The 20349-nt window shown below is 39.3% G+C and overlaps 1 protein-coding gene across 6 annotated transcripts in view; it reads right to left on the bottom strand.

Moving 5' to 3' along the window:
* ntrk1 (neurotrophic tyrosine kinase, receptor, type 1) overlaps positions 1 to 18323 on the bottom strand; it is a 54789-nt gene extending 36466 nt beyond the window's left edge. For 5 of the 6 annotated variants that reach the window (XM_055013605.1, XM_055013604.1, XM_055013607.1 and 2 more), the window contains exons 1-4: positions 13212 to 13688; positions 7388 to 7462; positions 5592 to 5663; positions 1941 to 2009 (exon numbers count right to left, since the gene is read on the bottom strand). In XM_055013605.1, coding sequence (XP_054869580.1) covers positions 1941 to 2009; positions 5592 to 5663; positions 7388 to 7462; positions 13212 to 13408 — 413 coding nt within the window. In that variant the 5' untranslated portion in view covers positions 13409 to 13688. Of the gene's footprint in view, positions 1 to 1940; positions 2010 to 5591; positions 5664 to 7387; positions 7463 to 13211; positions 13689 to 15604; positions 15732 to 18231 lie in introns of those variants that run through there. The other variant, XM_023286220.3, reaches the window with a different exon arrangement.
* Positions 18324 to 20349: the final 2026 nt, after the last annotated feature.

The following is a 20349-nucleotide window of genomic DNA, read 5'->3' as shown; positions in this document are numbered from 1 at the left end:
GAAGGCTCCTCAGTCTAACATCTTTCACAATACGAATGGGAATACAGTCTATAGCTAACTACATCGCTTATGCATCTGTTAGCTTGTCTTGTTTTTGCTTGTTTTTGTTCTGCTTCTCCCACATGTTGCATGTAAGCAGTCTGCCATAGCCTCCCCTTACTGTTAGTTTGGGTGAGACGTGATGACGCCCATCCCAAGTACTGATCAACATCCAGCCCTCCTGTGACCCATGATTTGTCTGTCTGTGTATTCAGAGCCAGTGGGCAACAGACTTTCACAGCAACAGCAATTTTAAAAAAAAACTGCAGTAACGCGCAATAAAATAATTGTCAGTGTTAATGAATCAATGCCTTAACGCGTTAACAACACCTTAACTTGCCCAGCCCTAGTTTTAACACAATGTCAGCTGAGAATAAAAATATGTCTGCTGTGCCGCAAAAATCTCCCAGGTTTGTTTGGATTTAGAGCTGAATAACACGTCTGTCCTTGAAGAATAAAAAAGCCGCACAGATGACCTGACACATGAAATTCATATCTATAGATATATACACCGATCAGCCACAACATTAAAACCACTTGTCTAATATTGTGCCTCAGATTCATCGAAGTCTGGACTCCACACACTTCTGAGGGTGTCCTGTGGTTTCAGACATCAAGCAGATCTTTTCAGGTCCTGATTTGATGTGTTTTTCCAGCACATACCACAGGTGCTCAATCAGATTGCGATGTAGGAAATTTAGAGGCCAAGCCAACACTTTTATCATGTTCCTAAAACTGTACCAGAGCAGTGTCGGTGGTGTGGCAGGGAGCATTAGCCTGCTTTCAGAAAAAACTGCTGCCCTACAGGGGCGTACATGGGGCCTGCAGCAATATTCAGGTAGCTGTAATACCTACATGAGTACAGGAGGTTTCATTGATCAGATCATCACACTGCATCTTTTTCCTTCGTGCTCCCATCTCTTCCCCAGGTAAATGCACTCAGCCGTCCATGTGATGGAAAAGAAAGCATGATTCATTGCTCCATGGATCTGTTCTGATGCTCTGGTGTCCACCACCGAAAGCTCCTTGTATGTTCCTATACCATTATTTTATACTGAATTGATGTTTTAGCGGTGTTTGTGCTACAGCAGCTTTTCTGTGAGTTCAAACCACATGGCCCAGCCTTCATTTTCTACATGTTGTCCTTTCTTGGAGCAGTTTTGATAGATAGCAACCAGTGCGTTCTAGAAATAGCCTAAAAGACAAAGTGCCTCAGATCCTCAAGCTGCACATTCTTCCTGCTTCTAATACATCAACTTCAAGAACTGACTGTTGTATATGCTGCCGAATCACCTCTCAACGGGTGCCGCTGTAACAAGATAATCAATGCTATTCTCTTCATGTGTCAGTGGTTTTAATGTTATGGCTGATTGTTGTACAGCACTGAGCTGTAAGATGATTATGGCAATTCACACTCACCCAAACATTTCACCAGCTAGTATAAACAGTCAAAGATTTATCCAAGTGCAGCGTACATTTTTTTGACAAAGTATAAGTCATGTGCCATTAAACCACTGCAGGAGAAGAGGGTGCAAGATGACACACTTAAGGGTAGCATCAAAACTTACATGATGCAAAAGATGACAGAAAATTTGACATTCAAGACTGTTTCATGAATTAGTTAAAAAAGGAAGGTAAAATGTAAACATTGGGTTTTTTTTTTTATATTTAAATCTGGACCAAACAGCTGTATGCATAGCAAGCTTTGCCATGATAAATTCTCAAAGCAGACAACAGCTGCAGATCTGTCACTTGGCTTTTACTTGAGAAAATTATTACATCTGTCCCTTTTATTTGGCTCATAAGACTATTTTCTCCTTTAAAGCCACCTTGACCTCACAGGAATTTAAAATGATCCAAACGACAAAGAGCATCTTCACAGTGAATTTAAAGGGACTCACAGGTTGAGCAGAGGTAGGAAATGAAACACCCTCCAGCTGATGTGCTCCAGAGAGTTTGATGCCAGGTTTCTGTGAAAAGACACATAATATTATCAACATTTGTTTTGCTTCCCCTAAACTATACTCTCCATTCATATAGAGCAATTTAACCTATTTGATAACTATCCTTGTGAAAGCTTTTACTTGTGGTACCTTTGCTTTGCCTGAATTTACCTTTGATTGTTGGTATGAGAAGAAACAACTTTAACAGGTAAAGAGACGTGCAGAAACTTGTTGATTTACCGCCACATTTACACAAAAAGGTAGGAATACCTGGGCAGTGGGTCTGAAATGAGATTCCCCAGCTTATCATCTGCTCAAATGTTGCTTTGAGAAGGCATATGAGACAAAAACAAATGTCAGCTTAAAAGAAAAAATTCAAGTAAATATATTTTTCTTTGTTCTGGTTTTGTTCTGCAGATGAGTCACGCTGTGATTTGATTGCTCACTTTCAGAAGAATATGTCCCTGCTTTGAATTACACTCAGTGGAAAACGTTAATGCATCCAAATGGGTTCTGATCAATTACCTTGGCAAGTATTTCACACCAACCCAGGAGCCACAACACCCCCGGCGCACCTCTCCGTGTTTGCTTAGAGTTCAGTACATTAGGTGATTAGACCAGAGCCACAAACAGTTCTTGGTGGATGCACGCTGCTCAGCTACACTGCACACACTTAAATACTTGGAGAGCAAACTTTGCCTTTTATTGGAGGAATTTTGCTCTTTCTATAGTGGAGCTGAATAGGTCTAGCAATGACAGAGGGAGTCTGTCAGTCGGTCAGATTTAAATATCTCAAAAACTACTGGTTATATTGTCATGAAATTTGGCACTGACACTCGTGATTCCCAGAGGATAAATCTCACTGACTTTGGTGATCCCGGCATTATGTGCCTCATGTGTCTTTAGCTCAGTGCTTCTCAAACAGCGTGGCGGAGGCATGACGAGGGGGGTGCGAGCGACTGGGAGGAAAAGGTCCGTCTACGCGGAACTAATTAGCTGAACTATTGTTTTAACGTCGGCCTGTTTTTCGCGGCGCACAAGCTGCACTGGCCGTTGCGCAAGTCTGTACTTGCGTACTTGGCAAAGATAGACTACTGAGAACGCAAGAACGTATCGTTAATGTGCAATTGGAACACCGGCGTACTTGATCACGTCACCATCTCGGCTCATCTACTCGATTATTTTTACCAGGGGTGTGAAACATACGGCCCGCGGTCCAAAACCGGCCGGCCAAATGGTCCATTTCGGCCCGCGGGACTACTTTCCAAAGGGTGAAAATTACAGAGAAGACATTAACTATAAATTTGTAAACCTGTAAATTTTAAATAATTTCTAGACCTTGACAAGTTGTTTTGATCATAAAGTAAAATACTACAATGTTCAGTTCCAGATAGCTGTGACTAAAGTTGTGCTCCTTTGTAGATAAACTGTGATCTGTAAGTTGCAATGCACATGTGTAAATGATCAACTGAGGCATAATACTGTTGAAATTGAACTTGTTTCTCTTAAGAAATTTCAGGCTGCTCATAATGTTTTGTAAAGATAATTCATTAAATGTGACCATTTTCAGAATGCAGAGTTATACTTTCCATATCTGTGTGTACATGAAGTTTCACAAAGGTCCATGTGAGGAAAAAGTTATCTCCCACCAATGTGCAGCTCAAACTTTGTGTCCACACCGCTAGCAGTAGTAGTAATGCACAGAAGTATATATGACTTACTCTACATGTATGTAATTTAGTCCTCTGTGTTCACATCAACGTCCAAGTTATAATTTCAACTTGGAAAGCTGAACTTTTCTAAAAGCTCACATATATCAATCTTAGAGCTGAAATCTGGTGAGAGAACAGACCTGCTTTCATAGCTGTGGATGCTCCTTTCTTGTTTGCTTGTAAAGATTTCAAATAATTTAAAAGCAAATCTGGGAATAAACCTAATTCTATGTTATCTTCAATATTGTGTATGTCAGGCTTTCATAACAATACTGTGATAGATGAACGATACATATCCTTCTGTCAATCCTCTCAGGCTTCTTAAATATCATCACAGTGGTTCTCAAATGATCCTCAGACTTCCAAGGAACCAAGCTGTAAATAAAACTCCCTCAGAAGATGACAAAAAGCCACACTGGGGAGCGCGCACATGGAAACCAATACATAATCACTCTGACAGGGCCAAGGGTTCAATTATTTGTTTTCCTTGCTCCCAAAAGTTCATGTCAGATGGGTTAGCCATTGGGGCTTATCCATTACCGGCTCGATTCCTCCTCAGGTCCGCAGGGGGAGAGCAGAGCCGGGAATAGCAGCTCATTCTCCTTTAGCCATCGATGGTATGTGTTTTAACAAACATTTGTACAGAATACAGCTGAGGAGGGCTGTCTATGAAGACGAGGGCAGAAGGACAGAAAGAAGCTGGTGTAGCTTTGCTGCTCATCGCCTAGTTTGGTTATATTCAGTCCCTCTTAATCTCAGAAATACATCTGTCACACAGAAGCCCCTACACTCTGCCCAGCCCCAGCTTAGCCTTTCCCTCCATGGTGAAATATTGATTAAGTGATAATGGACCCTTAGTGGAGTGTATTTATTATGCATCAGTTGTCGATAATCCGCCAAAGTGAGCGAGTAAAGGTGACTGGTGGATGTCTTCTCCAATTTCTTGAGCTCACCCCTGCCTACCTCACCACCACCACCACCACCCCCACCCCCGACTCTGGTCCTCGAAAACCACCCGTCTTTCAGATAAACAACATTGGACATGTTGCACACGCTCAGTAAAATGATGAGGACAAGATGGTGGCGATAAGGGTCAGCTGCTGATGAATAAAAACATTTCATGGTTTTATTTACCGCTCACGTGGACTGTGAGGCAAAACTGTCCAGAAACGTCAAGCCAGAAAAATACTTGATTATTTTTTTTCTAGAGCGCTGGTAAAATAGTTGGTGGTTACTACTGTATAGATTTTTAAAATTCTGTTACAGACTTCAGTTGCAAAAAGGAAAGAATCTTGCATTTTTTTCCATGAAAGCAATTAGAAATTAGCAAAGTAGTTCATTTTCTGCCAATCAAAGATAGTTTAGTCTCTTAAAGTTCAAGATGATGTCCTCAAATGCTGATGTTAGAGAAACTGGAACAAATACTATACTAAGTATGCTAATTGTACAAACTTGGACCCACACAAACAACAAACAATATTTTCAACAATGAAAAAAAATAAAATTTTATTCCTTCTGTTTATATTGTAATACACTATATACTATATAAAAAGCACTGTAACTTCTTTGTTTTGCATTTCTGATTGAATGCTTAACTGTATTAGATTATTTTACTGATTGTACAGTGACAACAAAGTTGAATCCAACCTAATCTCATCTAATATGCATCTTAAGTAATTTGTGGTTTATTTATATTCATTGAGCTCATCAGTTTACCATATCGGAGGATAAAACCAGCCGCTGTGATTTTGAGAAATGCAGTTCCGACATCATGTGACGCATGCAATATTAAAGAGTTGGCTGAGCTCTGACTGACAGCGACAAATAGGCTGACCCACATACAGGTCAAAACACGACACGGGGAAGGCAATCCCTTTGTACTGACAAGGACACTTACACATACTGAAGCTTGAGGTTGTTCTGGAAGGCATTGGCAGAGATGAACCTCAGCTTACATGACGTGACTGTGCTGCAGAGGACGAGAAAGCACAAGTAACATTGGAGAAAACATTGTTTGTGTCCATCAAGGTGAAGTACCTGACACACAACTTTCATAGTGAAATACTTAAAAATTTATCCCCTCTGATGTACATCATTAAGTAGTGTGCTGCGAGTCAATTGTTTTTTGTCTAAGTTGTCTAATTGGCTAGTACTCGTTGCCTTTGTTGATCAAGTTTAGGCATGCAGAAGAATCATTTATGCAAATGTCCTGGGCTTCTCAGTAAACTGTTACCAGCTTTGAACAAACATGTATTGAGAACTGTCAAATTCAGTTTTTTAATATTTTACTTTGAAAATCACCTCTGTCATTTTGAATGTGTATTAAATTCCTTCTGATTAAACCATTAAAAACTCATCTCTGGTTACCAAAATTAACATATTTACAAGTGTTTTTACATAATATTATTCCCTTCATGCCAACTCTATAGCTTTGCTTGCTTTACTTTACTTCAATAATGTGTGAATATGGAATCCAAACTCCATGTTTCCCTCCAATCACCTCTCTCGAGCACGCCAGCTCACCTACAACTCTGCTGAAACCCTGTTAAACTACTCTATGCTATACAATGGAAAGTTGTAATATTAGAGTAATTCATCTATGCATGCTGACAGGCTTGTTAAGTATGAAACTTTGGCTGTCTGAATCAGTGTTTTTGAGACAGGACGCTGTAGCTTAGTAGAAACATCATCAACGAAAGTTTTCCAGCATTTAAAAAACACCATATGGTCATGTCAGCATGGTAAAAAAACAGATTTCCATCAGAGGGGGTCTTTAAAAATGAACAAATCTCTGACTTAAACACCCTGTTTACCTCATGTTGAACATATATTTATGGATTAGGTCTGAGTAGGACCAGTAACATTTGGAAAATGCTCCTTGATAAGCTGTTTTAGGGCAACCAGAACCTTTGTGCATGTTCCAACCAAAAGGACCACCCTGTGCAGTTTCTTTCAGGGCCATGTTCTATACCGTCTCTACAGGCTGTGGACCAGCGCTGACTACAAATCTTTGCCTCTTCTGTGGCAAATATGAATGCCAGAATGATCTTTACTCCCTGAAGTCAAGCAGCACAAGTTAAATGACAATGTAAATAAACAACAGGCCCATTTTGGGGTGAGCAAAGTATGCAACAGTCTTACTTGTCATAAACTGGCTTTTCATAATGTATTTTTATGCTTATTATGTGAGTAATGCATTAGAAATGCTAACGCAAACTAAAAAAAAAAAAAAAAATCCTGTTAATTTCAGGCAAGTGTTTTCTGAATTCTTTCCATTTTTCTCTTGTAGATGGTCAAAGTTTTGTTTGTTTCTTCGGCTTCTGTGTCTTCAGAAAATGGTTTTATTTCTGGCTTCTTCTTTTTCTGCTCTCTGTATTTCAAACAAGCATAACATACTGTATTTGCAACCTTTTGATGATGGTACATCAACTAGATTATTCGCTCCAAAGCAGTTAATGGAAACAAGCCAAATTCACATAAATTTTTTTCAGATCTTTTAAAATTTGCATTAAATTTGCTTGACAGTTTTATGAAAACATGGCTACTGTTTATAACACGTGGTGTGTCTCCTTTGTTGGGCAGGAACGTGTTCAAGGTATACCCACTTTTCCCGGTCGTGTAGTGCTGCAACAACACTGGGGAAAGAGGTTGGTCATTTCTGTGGAATGACGTTGTGAAAGAAGCATTACTTACAGGTTCTTCAGCTCTCTGTAGTAAGCAAGGTCAACTTCTGTTATGTTCTCCAGGCCTGCTTGGTTCTCAATGTAACTGGTTAACAGGAAAAAGAGGGAGATAGGGAGATAGAGAGGGAGAGTTATGTACAGAACGGTAAATACATGCATTTTATTGTGACCTTCAGTCTTATGTCGTGTAGATGCTCAATTAAGTCCATGCGAGATGGAAAACCACGAAAAACACACAAAAGAGAAATGGATTCCTTGACTGTGCACGTGCAAAAGTGTTTACTATTTACTGGTTTTCAACACTGAACAAATGACAAAGAAATATACTAATACAGCATTTTAAAAAGGGTTGTTTTGTATCCAAGACAACAAGATGAGAACAAAAAAGCGTACTGAACTGACTCCTTCTAGTAGGAAAAAATGGGGTGATGCGTGTAACTGAAACAGTGCTGATGTGAAAAAGGAGGCTAGCATTCAAATTCAATCCCTCTGACTCGTATCTGACCTCATCGACATCCACCGAGCGAACTAGGAGCAGATAGCAAACCCAGTGGAGACGTGCAGGGACCCACACACCACAGAGCTTAATCAGAATTTAATCTGCTCGCTTATGTGGAAAAAAATAATGCCTTGAGAGGCGCTGGGCAGATGAGGCTGATGGGAAATTCTTCTCAATGAGTCATTTTCCACTTTTCCAGACACAGCCTACCTCAGAATAACTAGTGAGCTGCAGATCAATGTAGCACTCAAAGCAAGGACAGTCCACTCTTTTCATGAGATGTTTGAATAGATGGTTTGGTTGGACCTTCCAAGGATCTCCCAGGAGCAAACCGTCCACCTCATTCTCTGTCCTTCTCTACCTCTCGGTCCACCCCCTCCTGCGTTATATATGAATGTTGTCCAATTTTGCTTAGGAGGGTGCCTCTTTATTGGGCTTTTCAATAACAACACTAGATTCCAATATTGAAGGACTTCATCCATATCAATGTCTTCAGCCCTCTCTTCAACAAACCATGGCATCCTTGGGGAGAGATATAAAATGAACCAAATAACCCTAATAAAAAAACATTATTATTATTATTATTATTATTATTATTATTATTATTATTATGAAATTATAAAAAATAAGATTATTTGCAGGCCTTGAGGAAAAGAAGAAAAAACAGAAATAGATACAAAATGTCCAACTATATTCCACTATTTAAATATTAGAAAATTCAAAAACCATCCAAATATGTGAATAAAAATGCATATATTTCAGAATGTATTGGTTTTTCATGTTATTCTTTTCAAAATGTAACATGTCTGTCTTCTAACCATGCTTTCGAAATAGTAAAGGTATTTTAGAATACTAAGGCTTTACCTATTTAACATTCTCCTTCTATAATGTTGTCAAAACATATGTTTTATAATGATGAAGTATGAAAATGGATGGAGAAAAATTACAGATCCTGTCTTTTTTTATATACATTTTCATTCCATGTGAAAAAAGCGCATGATGCAACTCAGCTGCCAACGGTTGAGTCAGAGATTCAGGTGTATCATACTGCTAAGAGATGAGCAGAGGACAAAGATGTATTAAGAGATCTGGACTAAATGTCTTTTTGGCTTAAGAATTTTACTAAAGGTTTTAGAACCAAAAAAGGATAAATGATAAGAGCTGATCAAATTCTCTAAATGCTGAAAAAAGGCGCTTTAGTGGGTTCTTTCTTATCTCTTTTAACATACTGGTTCATCCTTTATGAAAGCAAAGCAGATAATACCATCCTACAATTCTTTGCAGCAGCACTCAAAGCAGCATCCATGCCTGTTCCACATCAACAACTTCCACCATCATGTAATCGTCAGCAGGCAGCTGACATAGTGTTCAATTGGAGTCACAGTTTCAGTGTCGCCGTGCCGCTATCTCACAGTGATACAGAAATCTTTAACAAATACGTGGATCTAGTCTATAAGTCAAAATCTAATCACTTGGTCCTTGTGTCATTTCTGACCTTCCCTGAAAATTTCATCCAAATCCGTTAGTTTGTTCTTGAGTAATGTTGCTAACAGACAAACAGACGGACAAATGTGCACCACATGTGCACCACATGTCATGTGCACTGCACATCTCTGCACTTTTAAACTTTATTTTTATTTTTATTTTTTCTGTTAAAAAATTTTGCCACCCTTGTATATATTGTAAATAAAGCTGCTGTAACAATGTAAATTTCCCCTGGAGTGGGGAGAAATAAAGAACTTTATCTTATCTTATCTTATCTTATAACTCCGCCAGTAATTACAGCAGGTGCCATCTGTGATCCAGTTCTCCTTAATATATCTATGAGTAGTTCTCAACATGATTGGTAAACTGATTCCTATGTGGGAGAATGGTAGAGGTTTGCTTAAAATGTTATAAGTTCATTTATAAAACAAATATTTTGTTCATGTCTTAAAATAACTGGATAATGATTTGTGTGTCGTTTCTTTTTTTTTTAAACAGAAATGTTAAATCAGATGCAGAACAATACAACTTTCTGCTTTATCTGTTGAGTCTATGTTCATTGGAGGGTTCAAGATTTCCCATCACAAGTTACATATTGGACCAGGACCAGCTTCAAAAGTAGTTGCTGTCTTAGAATCTTGTGCAAACATGTCTTACTACCAGATTTAAACTTACATGTAAAAAATATTGCAAGCTCAAATATAAATGAAACACATTTTCTAATGGAGTGACTGGTTAAAATAGACATAGAATGTGTTTAAATTCAGTGGTTAACAGGTTCGCCTCCTTCAGACCAGGCATTACAAGAAGTATGCACTAGATTAAACACAAGCCCCTGAGATTAGATTTTTTGTATTCTTACTCAACTGTTGTGGGTCTTTACATTAGAAGTTAAGATAATACCATGTACTTCCAACCACAAATCACAATTTAGATACATGTAAAATAAAGGGGGTCGTTTGCTGAAACTACTCCCATACACTGCTAGTGAACTTAACTTTGAAATACCTAATAACTCTACCTAAGGATACTTAAAAAAAAGTTTTAACCTTTGTCTCACTGAGATGAAAAAAATAGCTCCAAACCACATATTGAAGATGTGACACATTAGGGTTACAGTCCAGCTCTTACAATTTATGGTTTGGGAGAATTGTATAGTATAGTTTTATCACTTACTGATAATAAAATAAAGATAGGTGACTAAGTATCCCAGTTGATGAATTTGAAACTTGAGATGAATGCCATTCCACAACTATAAGCACGATATGTTTTTTTGTCGCAGGTGGTTGATTTAACTGCTTGTACATTGTTTTGTAGTATAATCTGTGGCAACATATTTTATTAACTCATCATATGTTTAGTTACTGTATTCTGCAAAGCAAGAAGTTACTTTACTTGTGTAATAAATGTAGCAGAGTAAAAGGAGACACATTTCCCTGAAATGTAGAAAGAATGATATATTATTTGAATGTAGATTTTTTTCTATATTGTGTAGAACCGCTGCCAAAAATGTACCTGCAGTAATTTCTACTTGATGACAGCCACTTTCAGCATGTGGCATTGTTTCAACTTTCCAGCTCGCAGTTTGTCAGCTGCAGCACACAAACCTTTTTATTCCTGTCTGATTGACCCACGCAGCAATAATGTGATTACGGGGCAGGTGGGCCCAGGATCACCCATCGCCCTTACTTATTGGATTGAGCCAAGTGGGTTGTATATCATCTATTGTTCCCAAGTGGGGGCATTGACTGGCAATTCACAAAATTGAATTTATAACTCAGCTTATGATGAATTTCGGCCCCTGTTCCACAGTTAATGGCCCCTTGTTTGTTCCACGTATCGGCTGTATTTGCCTGCACCGCCAATACAGCCAAGTGTTGTTGTTTGCTGGCATGTTGAGCACCACGGTAAACAGAAGCCTGCTTGCTTATTGATTGGATGTTTCAGAGAGAATGTCAAGCCTCACCCTGAGCTTCATGAAACACGTTTAGCTGCAGATACAAGGACATACCTCTGAGGTAGGAGCGAGAGGAAAAAACAGAGAGAGGGAGTGAGGAAGAGAAGGAGGAGCAGGGAGGGGTATAGGTGAATAGAGGTACAAAGTGGCAGTAAATTGACTTGCTCCACCGAAATAGCATTTCACAAATGTAGTTCCTTCTTAGCAAGTGCTAATTGCTCAGATCTGGGAACAGGAACAAAGAGAGAACAGCGTGGCGGTGCAGAGAGTGACATTTAGTTTTCCATGTTGGAGCTGATAGTGGGTTGCATAATAATACAGCAGCGTTCTTTAAGTCACAGGTGGTCATTTTCAACTTCTTTTTCCAAGCAAAGTTTTAAACAGCCAATGCTAAATAACAGTCATCTGCTGTAGCTGACTGAGAAGTCGCACATCCAGGCTATATGCGAGTGGAATTCAAACGGATTCCTGAGAGAACAGCCAGCCCATCAGTTATATTTAATGATGAAAAAAGAGCGGCATGTTGTAAAGAACTACTTACATTAAACTAAAGTAACCTCCAAACCACAGAAGCAAGTGATCATCAGCCATCTTCTATTTGATGTACTGAGCAGCAATTGAAGCACAGTGAAGGAACATAAATTAGGTCAGACCAACCTTAGTGGTGCAGATCATTCATCAAGAGTGGAATTTACATTTGAGCCGCAATAATTGAAAAATACTCTCTCCCTCCATGTTGCAGATTACAAAATGTGGGTTTTAATGATTTCTTAATCTTATTAGTCTCCTAAATGAACTATCTATCTTCGACATGCAACAAAAACATTTTTTTTTTTGAAATCTGCCCCAAAAGTGGTTTTACCTGCCAGATGTTTAAAGTTATAGAGTTTAAGCAGCTGCACTTTCATGATAACTTTGTATCTTTGGATTTAAAAAAGAAAGGATTCAAAGCTGATTAAGTCCCGATTGAGTGTTTTTAAGTGTTAAACTCTTTGTAAATGATGGAAAGATTACACAAAAGAACAACCTCCACAATTAAAAACAAACTTTAAACACCAAATCTGGACTCCTCAGATGCTTTGATTACTTTAAGGCCTCACTTTGACACATCAGTTGAAGATATTTGTTCCGGTCACACCAAATCTATTCCCAACAGTCCAAGTATGTAAACTACCCTGCATCACAGGTAGCGGTAGATATACTTTACATGAAGAAGCACCTTGATTTGGCTAATACTGAAGACAAATGGTTTATGATATTAAACTGAGCAGAGTCTGACTGTAAAGTAAAGAGAACTAAAACTTGGAAGCTTTGTAGACAATTTAGATTTCACTCAGTGGCAAGACACAAACATTATCTTTTGTACCACACTACTGGACAACACTGCTTATGACAGACCAATATGCTCTCCACATAAGACAGACCAGAGTTCACTACAAGTTGAATCTGACTGTCTCGAATTCGGAAAAATAAATAGAATCATATCTGCACTACAGCTTAAGAGAAAAACTGGGAACCTAGCATGGAGAGGAGCTGGTTATTCTTAGCCAAAGCTGTATAAAGAAACTTTGTAGTTGTGTAACTTTGGAATATGCAGTTGATCTACCTGCTCCAACTTTGTCTATTGGGTGCTTATCTATCGTTCATCTAGACAACCTTACCAACGACTAACTGAGTAAACATACTCTCCTAAACTGTATAAAACCCTAAATTAGTCCACATCAGATATAAAAGTTGTTACAAATTTTTCTGCCATTGTGAGCAAATTTTGCACCCTTCGAGTGCAAATACAAAAAGATAAAATCACACTTGGCAAACCACAAACATCAAGTAGAAGAGCGCAGTCATGCTCATTCAGAGGTACATGCAGAGCAGGTGACACATCATACTCACATCTCTGTTACGTTCTCGCTCTCTTGCTGTACCAGCAGCGGGATGCTGGTTATACCATTGGGCTCCAGGCACTGCAGCATGGTGAAAGAGCACCGGCAAGCCGACGGACATCCTCCCAGGGTGGATGCCGGAGCCAGGCTCAGCAGGGCGAGCTCCAGGGGCAGGAGAAGCACCAGGGCCCGCGGTGCCACGGCCATCTCCAAAAGTAGATTTTGTCTCAGCACCACTGGGGAGGTTTTGCGGCTGTAGCTGGAGTTTGTGGTTCACCTAAAGAAGAGTGAACAAAGAGTGGTGAGGAGGCTTCACAGACTCTTCTTTTGGCTCTCTGGCGGACTTGAGATCCCAGCTGGTCGGGGTCTGGTGCTGAGCTAAAGCTGTACTGAGCAGCAGGAGGGGCAGGCAGGCAAGCAGGCAAGGGGCCCCTGGGGACATGGTAGTGGTGGGCTGCAGCCTCTCTCTTCCTCCCTCTCTCTTCCTCTCCTCCACAACAAAGGGAGGAGCATCGCAACATGGGCCAGAGTCACCAGACACCTCAGAAAGCTAAGAGGGGGGGAAGAGGGGTGGGCAGGAGGTGAAGGGTGTGTGATGATGAGCAGAGAAGATGGGATATGGTGATGGAGATCTCATCTGCCCTCCCTCCTCCCCGCGGGTGAGAGGTCTGCTGTCCCGCCAGCAGCTCGAGGTGCAAGCTGAGCCAAGAAGTCAGGACTCCTGGGTGGTTGGATGCAGGCAGCAGCGCTCCCACACTGCTGTAACAACACCGTACTGTATCTGTGCGTCCCGGGAAAATTGATTGTTGGAAGGTTCATGATTGTTGACACTTAGGAGGTCAGCAATGAATTTAATGGCTGTGCAAATGTAAGGAGGGGGAGCACATGCTATTGCAATAAGCTGTTTCTCAACAGTGTGATCTCCCAACAGGATTTAATGATAGGAAATGAAAGCAAACGCCTGTGGGTCTCAGAGTTTGCTGTTTTTCCAGCGCTGGAACATTTACAGTGTTTAGCGCATAATTTGTATCCTGTGCATATTCCGGCTTGACAGACAAGTACCCAATCAATCAAAACTAGTAACAATTCAACTTTCCTCCTAAATTTGACAGCTAAAGGTCTTGACATCTCTACCTGAACCCTTAGTCCTGAGATCCATATGGGTTTGGATCCATATTCCATTCAGCCAGGTTGTGTCCTGTTCTCACCAGGTTGGTTTAACATTACGTACAATGCCCGAGTGGATTCGAGAAGTGTATGCGTGTGTGTTGCACAGTTGTAACATGAAGACGAGAAAATGCAGGCCTGGAAATAAGGTATGCAAAGTTGATTCCACACAAGTTGCATTTATCATCCTTCACGGTGACAGCAAGTGGACTTTTAAGCTGAAATAGCAAGAGGATCAGCCATGAGGTTTCAATCAGTAAGAGAAGAGTAACAGAAAAAATGGCTGTGTTTTACCATCTTTCTTGCAAAAGGGGATGCATTAGTTGCATCACAGCCAGGCAAAGGAAAGATGATGGATAATGTTATATCAGGTAAGACGCAAAGTTTCATTAAGACAGTATATTAATATTTATTTGTTAATGGCAGTAAGCTGTGTAACTGGGGCTGCTTGGGTCTGTGGCTTGTGGCCCAGTCTGGTATTACAGAAATTACATTCTTTGAAAATAATACTACATTCTACAAGATGTTTTAAGGGAAACACATTCTCTGTTTCTGACGTATCATTTTAAATCATCTTATCTTTGAAATATTGTATTGTTTCACTGTAGCTCCTTTTCAAGCCCAACAGCAATATATTAGATCGGGTTCGGAGGTGATGAGCGGATGCTTCGAACATGTTGTGGAAACTAAACCATGTAAACTAAACCGTGATTCAAACAAGAAGGTACCATTGTGAAAGTGTAAACCAAAGCGTGATATTTTCCTGAACCTAATCACATAGTTTTGGTTTCTAAACCTAAGCAAACAGCAAATGAAAATGAAAGAAAACAGTGAATGACAACAAAACATAAGTCTGAGAATAATGGAAAAGTCCTGTTGCATGCTGACTTTCAAACTGGACGTAGTTCCCTCATACGTTACCTTTCAGGATAAAAGTACATAAGTGAGAATACAACTTAGTTAAATGGGTACCTAGCTGGGTTCTGGTGTGACATTTCTCATTTTTTTTCGAGTCCCAGCTTTCAAATAATAAATGGTAACAACTCGGTTCTGGATGTTGAATTTCCAGCTCTGTTTGGGTTCAGGCACAATTTTTTTAAGCTGTGAGGACCAGTGATTATAACCTTCAAGAACATGTAACTTCTCTGTAAACCTGTAGTGGAGTGCTTTTGTCTCCCCCTTCTGGCAATGACAATAATTATACAAACACTGTTACTGCGGGCTTATTACACCTACCTCCAGCTTTATCTGGGGCATCAAAAACTTTCCTTGGTGTTTTTCTTCACATTCCAGTTGGCTGTAATCCACTCCACCTCTATCGCGATGTTTGCTTTAGTCTTCAGCTCTGCTAAGCTTTTGCAAACTGGTGCAGGAAAGTTGAAAGACAGCAGATTTAAAATTCTGGTAAACTCTGAAATACACAAAGATGCACGTGGAACTGATAGACTTAATCACCATCTCTGGCAAGAGCTTGAATGCAATGGAGATACATTTTTAGGTAGAAGTCCTACATTCTGGCTTTAAATAGATATTGGAAACTCTTCTGCATTCACTTTGGTTCATTGTCCATGAAAATAGCTAGTTTTGTCTGACAAACTATCCAAACTTTCCCTCCCAAATACAAAAACAACACAATTTACAGTAACAGAATATAGTGAAAAGTATGAAATCGTCAAGTGAGAAAACTAAACTTCTGCAGGTTTGCAATTATTGTTTCAGCACGAACTGAAATTTCTGAATCATCTTCGACAAGTGAGTTTATTAGCAAAATGAAACAGCACGTAAGCTCTACATACCATGAGTGACAGTGCTGCTAATCCTATAACTGCTAACATTAACCTGCTGCAGAGAGCCGCCGCTGCCCATCACATATATGTTCTATATAGGAGTGGAGCCGGCTTTCACCCATGGGACATGTACTGTGCCCCACCCCCATTCCTCTTAGTCACTCTGCACATGAGTAAGGTCATAGTGTCCCGACCACAATTACTGGCCATAAGCTGAATAGCCGTTTTTGCTGCTGTCATCAGGATTATCTGGTGGCTTAATTACTCTTCCTCTTACGGCCCCCTTTTCTTGGTCTTAGCTCAGCAAATAGTGCGGGAGGGACAAGGTGCTTATTCACAGGGAATGCGTCTGAAAGCTCAGGCATGGCAGCTACAAGATGAGAAACTGATTGGGAAGCATTTCCTGGGAGCATGCAACATATCACAGAAAACAAACATATGCAAATTGGATCATGTAAGCAGCTTGTAAAGTACATTATGTGTGCATTATTTATCAGAACATATTTATGTTCTCTTTCCAGGCTTTATTTGGCAGTTCACTGCATGGGAAGTGATTTCATTTTAAATTTACGAGGACAAAGTATGTGAATGGGCTCCTCCAGCACAATCACAGGGTTGCACACTTTCTCATATTTGCATGATTCAGAACGTCAACAAGAGATAGTTTATGTACATTGAGTATATGCTGTGAAATGTAAATACTGGCAAAAATCTCAACAAGTCTGCGTTCTTTATTTAATCTTAGCAACACAAAATGTGTAGCTTTAGGAAAACAGAAATAATTACTTAATGATTGTCCTTAAATTTGCAAAATTGGTGCCCAGAGGATAACTCAAGATTTTAAAGTAGGATATCTCAACATTAACTGGATAGATTATCATGAAAACAGGCATCAGTGATAAATTCAGTACGTCTTAAAAGCCAGTAAAAGAACAAAGAATCAGGGTAGGAAGTAAAGAGCAACAGGGAATCAATAAAAGAAGATTTGAAACCAAGAAGAGATGAAGGTTAAATAGAAAGGCTAAAAGTAAAGGCCAGTTCATGGTTTCCGCCTCCATGTACAGCTTCAGACTCAAATTCAAGACAGGAGATTTGCAAATACTTTAATACATGCAAGAATGGGGGTAAGCATACGCATTCCCACTAGAGAATAGGATGGCAACCTACTGACAGCAAGAAGAGGAGTGCCTTAATTTATAGAGTTTAGTTTGATATAATGAAAAAAAAAACTAAGTTTGTCATTCTGTCTGGCTAAAACCAAAAGAGAAAACACTGGAACATATTATGGTGGAATACAGTACAAACATATAATGCACTTCAGCTGCAAAGATTACTCAGTTGTCAGATATTAAGTATGGTTAAGTATTCCATTATTGGACTGAGTAATTATTTACTTTATATGTAAATATGAAATCAAAGTCAGTACTTTCTTTACTCGACAGAAAATCTTGGATTGTGGACAAACCAGACACACGAGGATGTCGCCTTAACAGCACAGATTGACATTGTTCTGTAATTTATGACATTTTATAGGCCAAACAACTAGTCAATTAACTGAGAAAACTACTGACAGATTAACCTGCATTGAAAAGCACCATTTTGTGCACTTCTGAAGTTCACCAAATGGGCATCAATTGACTAATGACAACTACAAAAACCCTCAGAGACATGTGGAAAAGCTAACAATAAATTGGCGATAAGTCAGAATTGAAGAATGACTATTAATGATTGTTTTGTCAAAAGAAGAAAACAAGTAAAGTTTAGGACATATTTGAAAAGCAAGAATTAACCAATTATAAGTTTGATTCAGCAGAAATTAAATGTAAAGTTTGTTTGTCTTTTGACCTGATGTACCTTTTTGTGTGATAGTAGAATGAGCAAGTGGAAATGATGAAGGAAACCAAGGAAGTTGATCGGACACAGATGGCTCAAGTTCGTTCAGAGCAGGGTGTTTGACCAGAAAAAAACAGCAAAACACTGGTTCATTACTGGGAGTGATCTGTAGAGTGAGATCATGACCTAAGAATTTACTAGAACTGAGCTTGTACATAACTTTTGCTGGACAACAAGACCCACCTTACTGTAGGATGTCCACAATGGGAGAGTAAAAAGGGTTAGAACTGTCTAGATTTTAGCACATGAGGGAGTTGTCATGGATCACCTGGGAACCCTGCACCATTCTAAAACAGAAACACAGGACATGAAGATCGTCAACATAACTTCTGTTCAGTTGTTGATTGCCTATACTCAACTGAATTGTTCGACTGAGCATAGGCCAGGGTGATTGAACAATAGCGACACGTGGCAGTGATGGACATCAATAGGAATAAGGAAAATGTTCAACAGTTTCAACCAAATGCATTAAATACACACCACCATGAAAGCACATAATGAAAGCACAAAGTTCAGTTGCATGAACAAACTACAAGTGTGCTCTCTCCATGACTTGTGCGTCATACCTTGCTGGTGGGTTTAATCTGGTGCAGGTTCCCCTAGTCACCCTCAGTGCACCTCCAGGTACCAGAGTTTATTTTCTTTAACGTTTGTTTATTCATTGCATTTGACTGATGTAAGTCAGTTTACCTCCAAGTTTATTCTTTTAATTCCATGTCTACAAGTGCTACCAACACTGGGTAATAATGGCAACTCTCCATGGTATATTTATGTTAAAACCTACATGGCTAATTTGTTTTCAAACATGTCTCCTATCCACTCTTTGTAAACACAGCCTGCAGTTCAGCCAAAAAGTCCCTGAATTTTTGTCACTTGTCTGTTGGTAGCAGCTGAGTCACTAATTGGCTTCATGGTTGAGTTGACATTGAAGTTAGCATGAGAAGTGATATTGATAAAATACTACAAATTAAAGCTTAGATTTGGTTGGTACAGCATGTCACAGATGGGCAGTTCAAGGATCATCGCAATTTTCGTTATTTCTTTGTGCTTTTACAGTTTCTATAAATGGTGAAAAAAATCCACCAACAGGTTTTAGGGTTTAGAGGGTTCAACTGAAGTGGTTGATTCAAATTAAACCTTTTTTTCTTCTGGTCTTTATTAAAATTAAGTCATTAAAAAAGGTCAATATCAACTTTAATGAAATGTTTTATTGGTTTCAGCTGTATTGCTCAGCCTTAGTTGAACATCCTTTACTTGAGTTTGCACTATTCATCTCATTCCCCTCCGGTTTACCTACAGTAATGCAGCCTATCTTACATCCAAATGAAAGCTGAGTACAGGAAGGAAAAAAATTACCCTCTCATATAATGGGATGCATTATAAGTCCTGATAACAATAACCAATTAAGCAATTTACGTTTACTGCCCACTCATAGCTTCTTCCACAGTTCCATGTAAATTTCATAAAGTTGAAAATTAGAATCCAAAATCCACTGGAATTTCTCTGCTCTAAACAAAATAATAATATGAAGAATTTCATTCATCAGCTGAACTATTCTTACAATGATGAATCCCAATTAATCTAAACAGTCCACATTGCATAACATGTTACAGCTGATATTCTTCCAACCTGTTATGTTGTAGTTATACAATATATTAGTGAAAACATGTATTTCCCTAAAAACTATGCTCAGCATCATAATTTTCTTCTCTCTAAGCTCCTTCTTACTGCAATCCCCACAATTCATTTAAGGAGAATCTAATTTCCTATGAGCCATACGGCAAGCTTCATCCTCGCATCATTTGAAAATAGTGGACATTTGGCAGATAGCATTGGTTTCATTTCTCTCAGGGTATTTAATTCGATTACTGTTTTCATGCATTATGCTGATTGATGGTCATTGAAGGGGTTAATTGCGACACTTGGCTTTTGAATCAATCTCCCCCGTCACGCCGAAGATAAATACACTGGTCAGGACTCCACTCGCAGGGAACAGACACACACATTGTTGCAACCTGTTCTATAGACTTGATCATACTAGCAGCCATATCTCCACCATGTGTCCTCTCTGTGTCTCTCTGGCAAACACCAAGAGGCATAATCCAAAGAGCAGCATGAAGAGCAGTCTCAATAAATCAACGTTTAACATGGAGATCAACGGATAAACTTGGCGATTCCCCTACTATCAACAAACTCTGAGAAAAGTCTCCATTTATATTGAATTCTTTTATGGTATAAAGCTCTACTGTTGTCCAAAAACCCGCTAATGAGTCACACTGTTGCAATGAGTGACATGTTCCG

Source organism: Amphiprion ocellaris, chromosome 9, assembly GCF_022539595.1.
Source record: "Amphiprion ocellaris isolate individual 3 ecotype Okinawa chromosome 9, ASM2253959v1, whole genome shotgun sequence".
In the NCBI taxonomy this organism is placed as follows: domain Eukaryota; kingdom Metazoa; phylum Chordata; class Actinopteri; family Pomacentridae; genus Amphiprion; species Amphiprion ocellaris.
The sequence above is the reverse complement of the archived record's forward strand: the minus strand, read 5'-3'. Positions and strand labels throughout refer to the sequence as shown.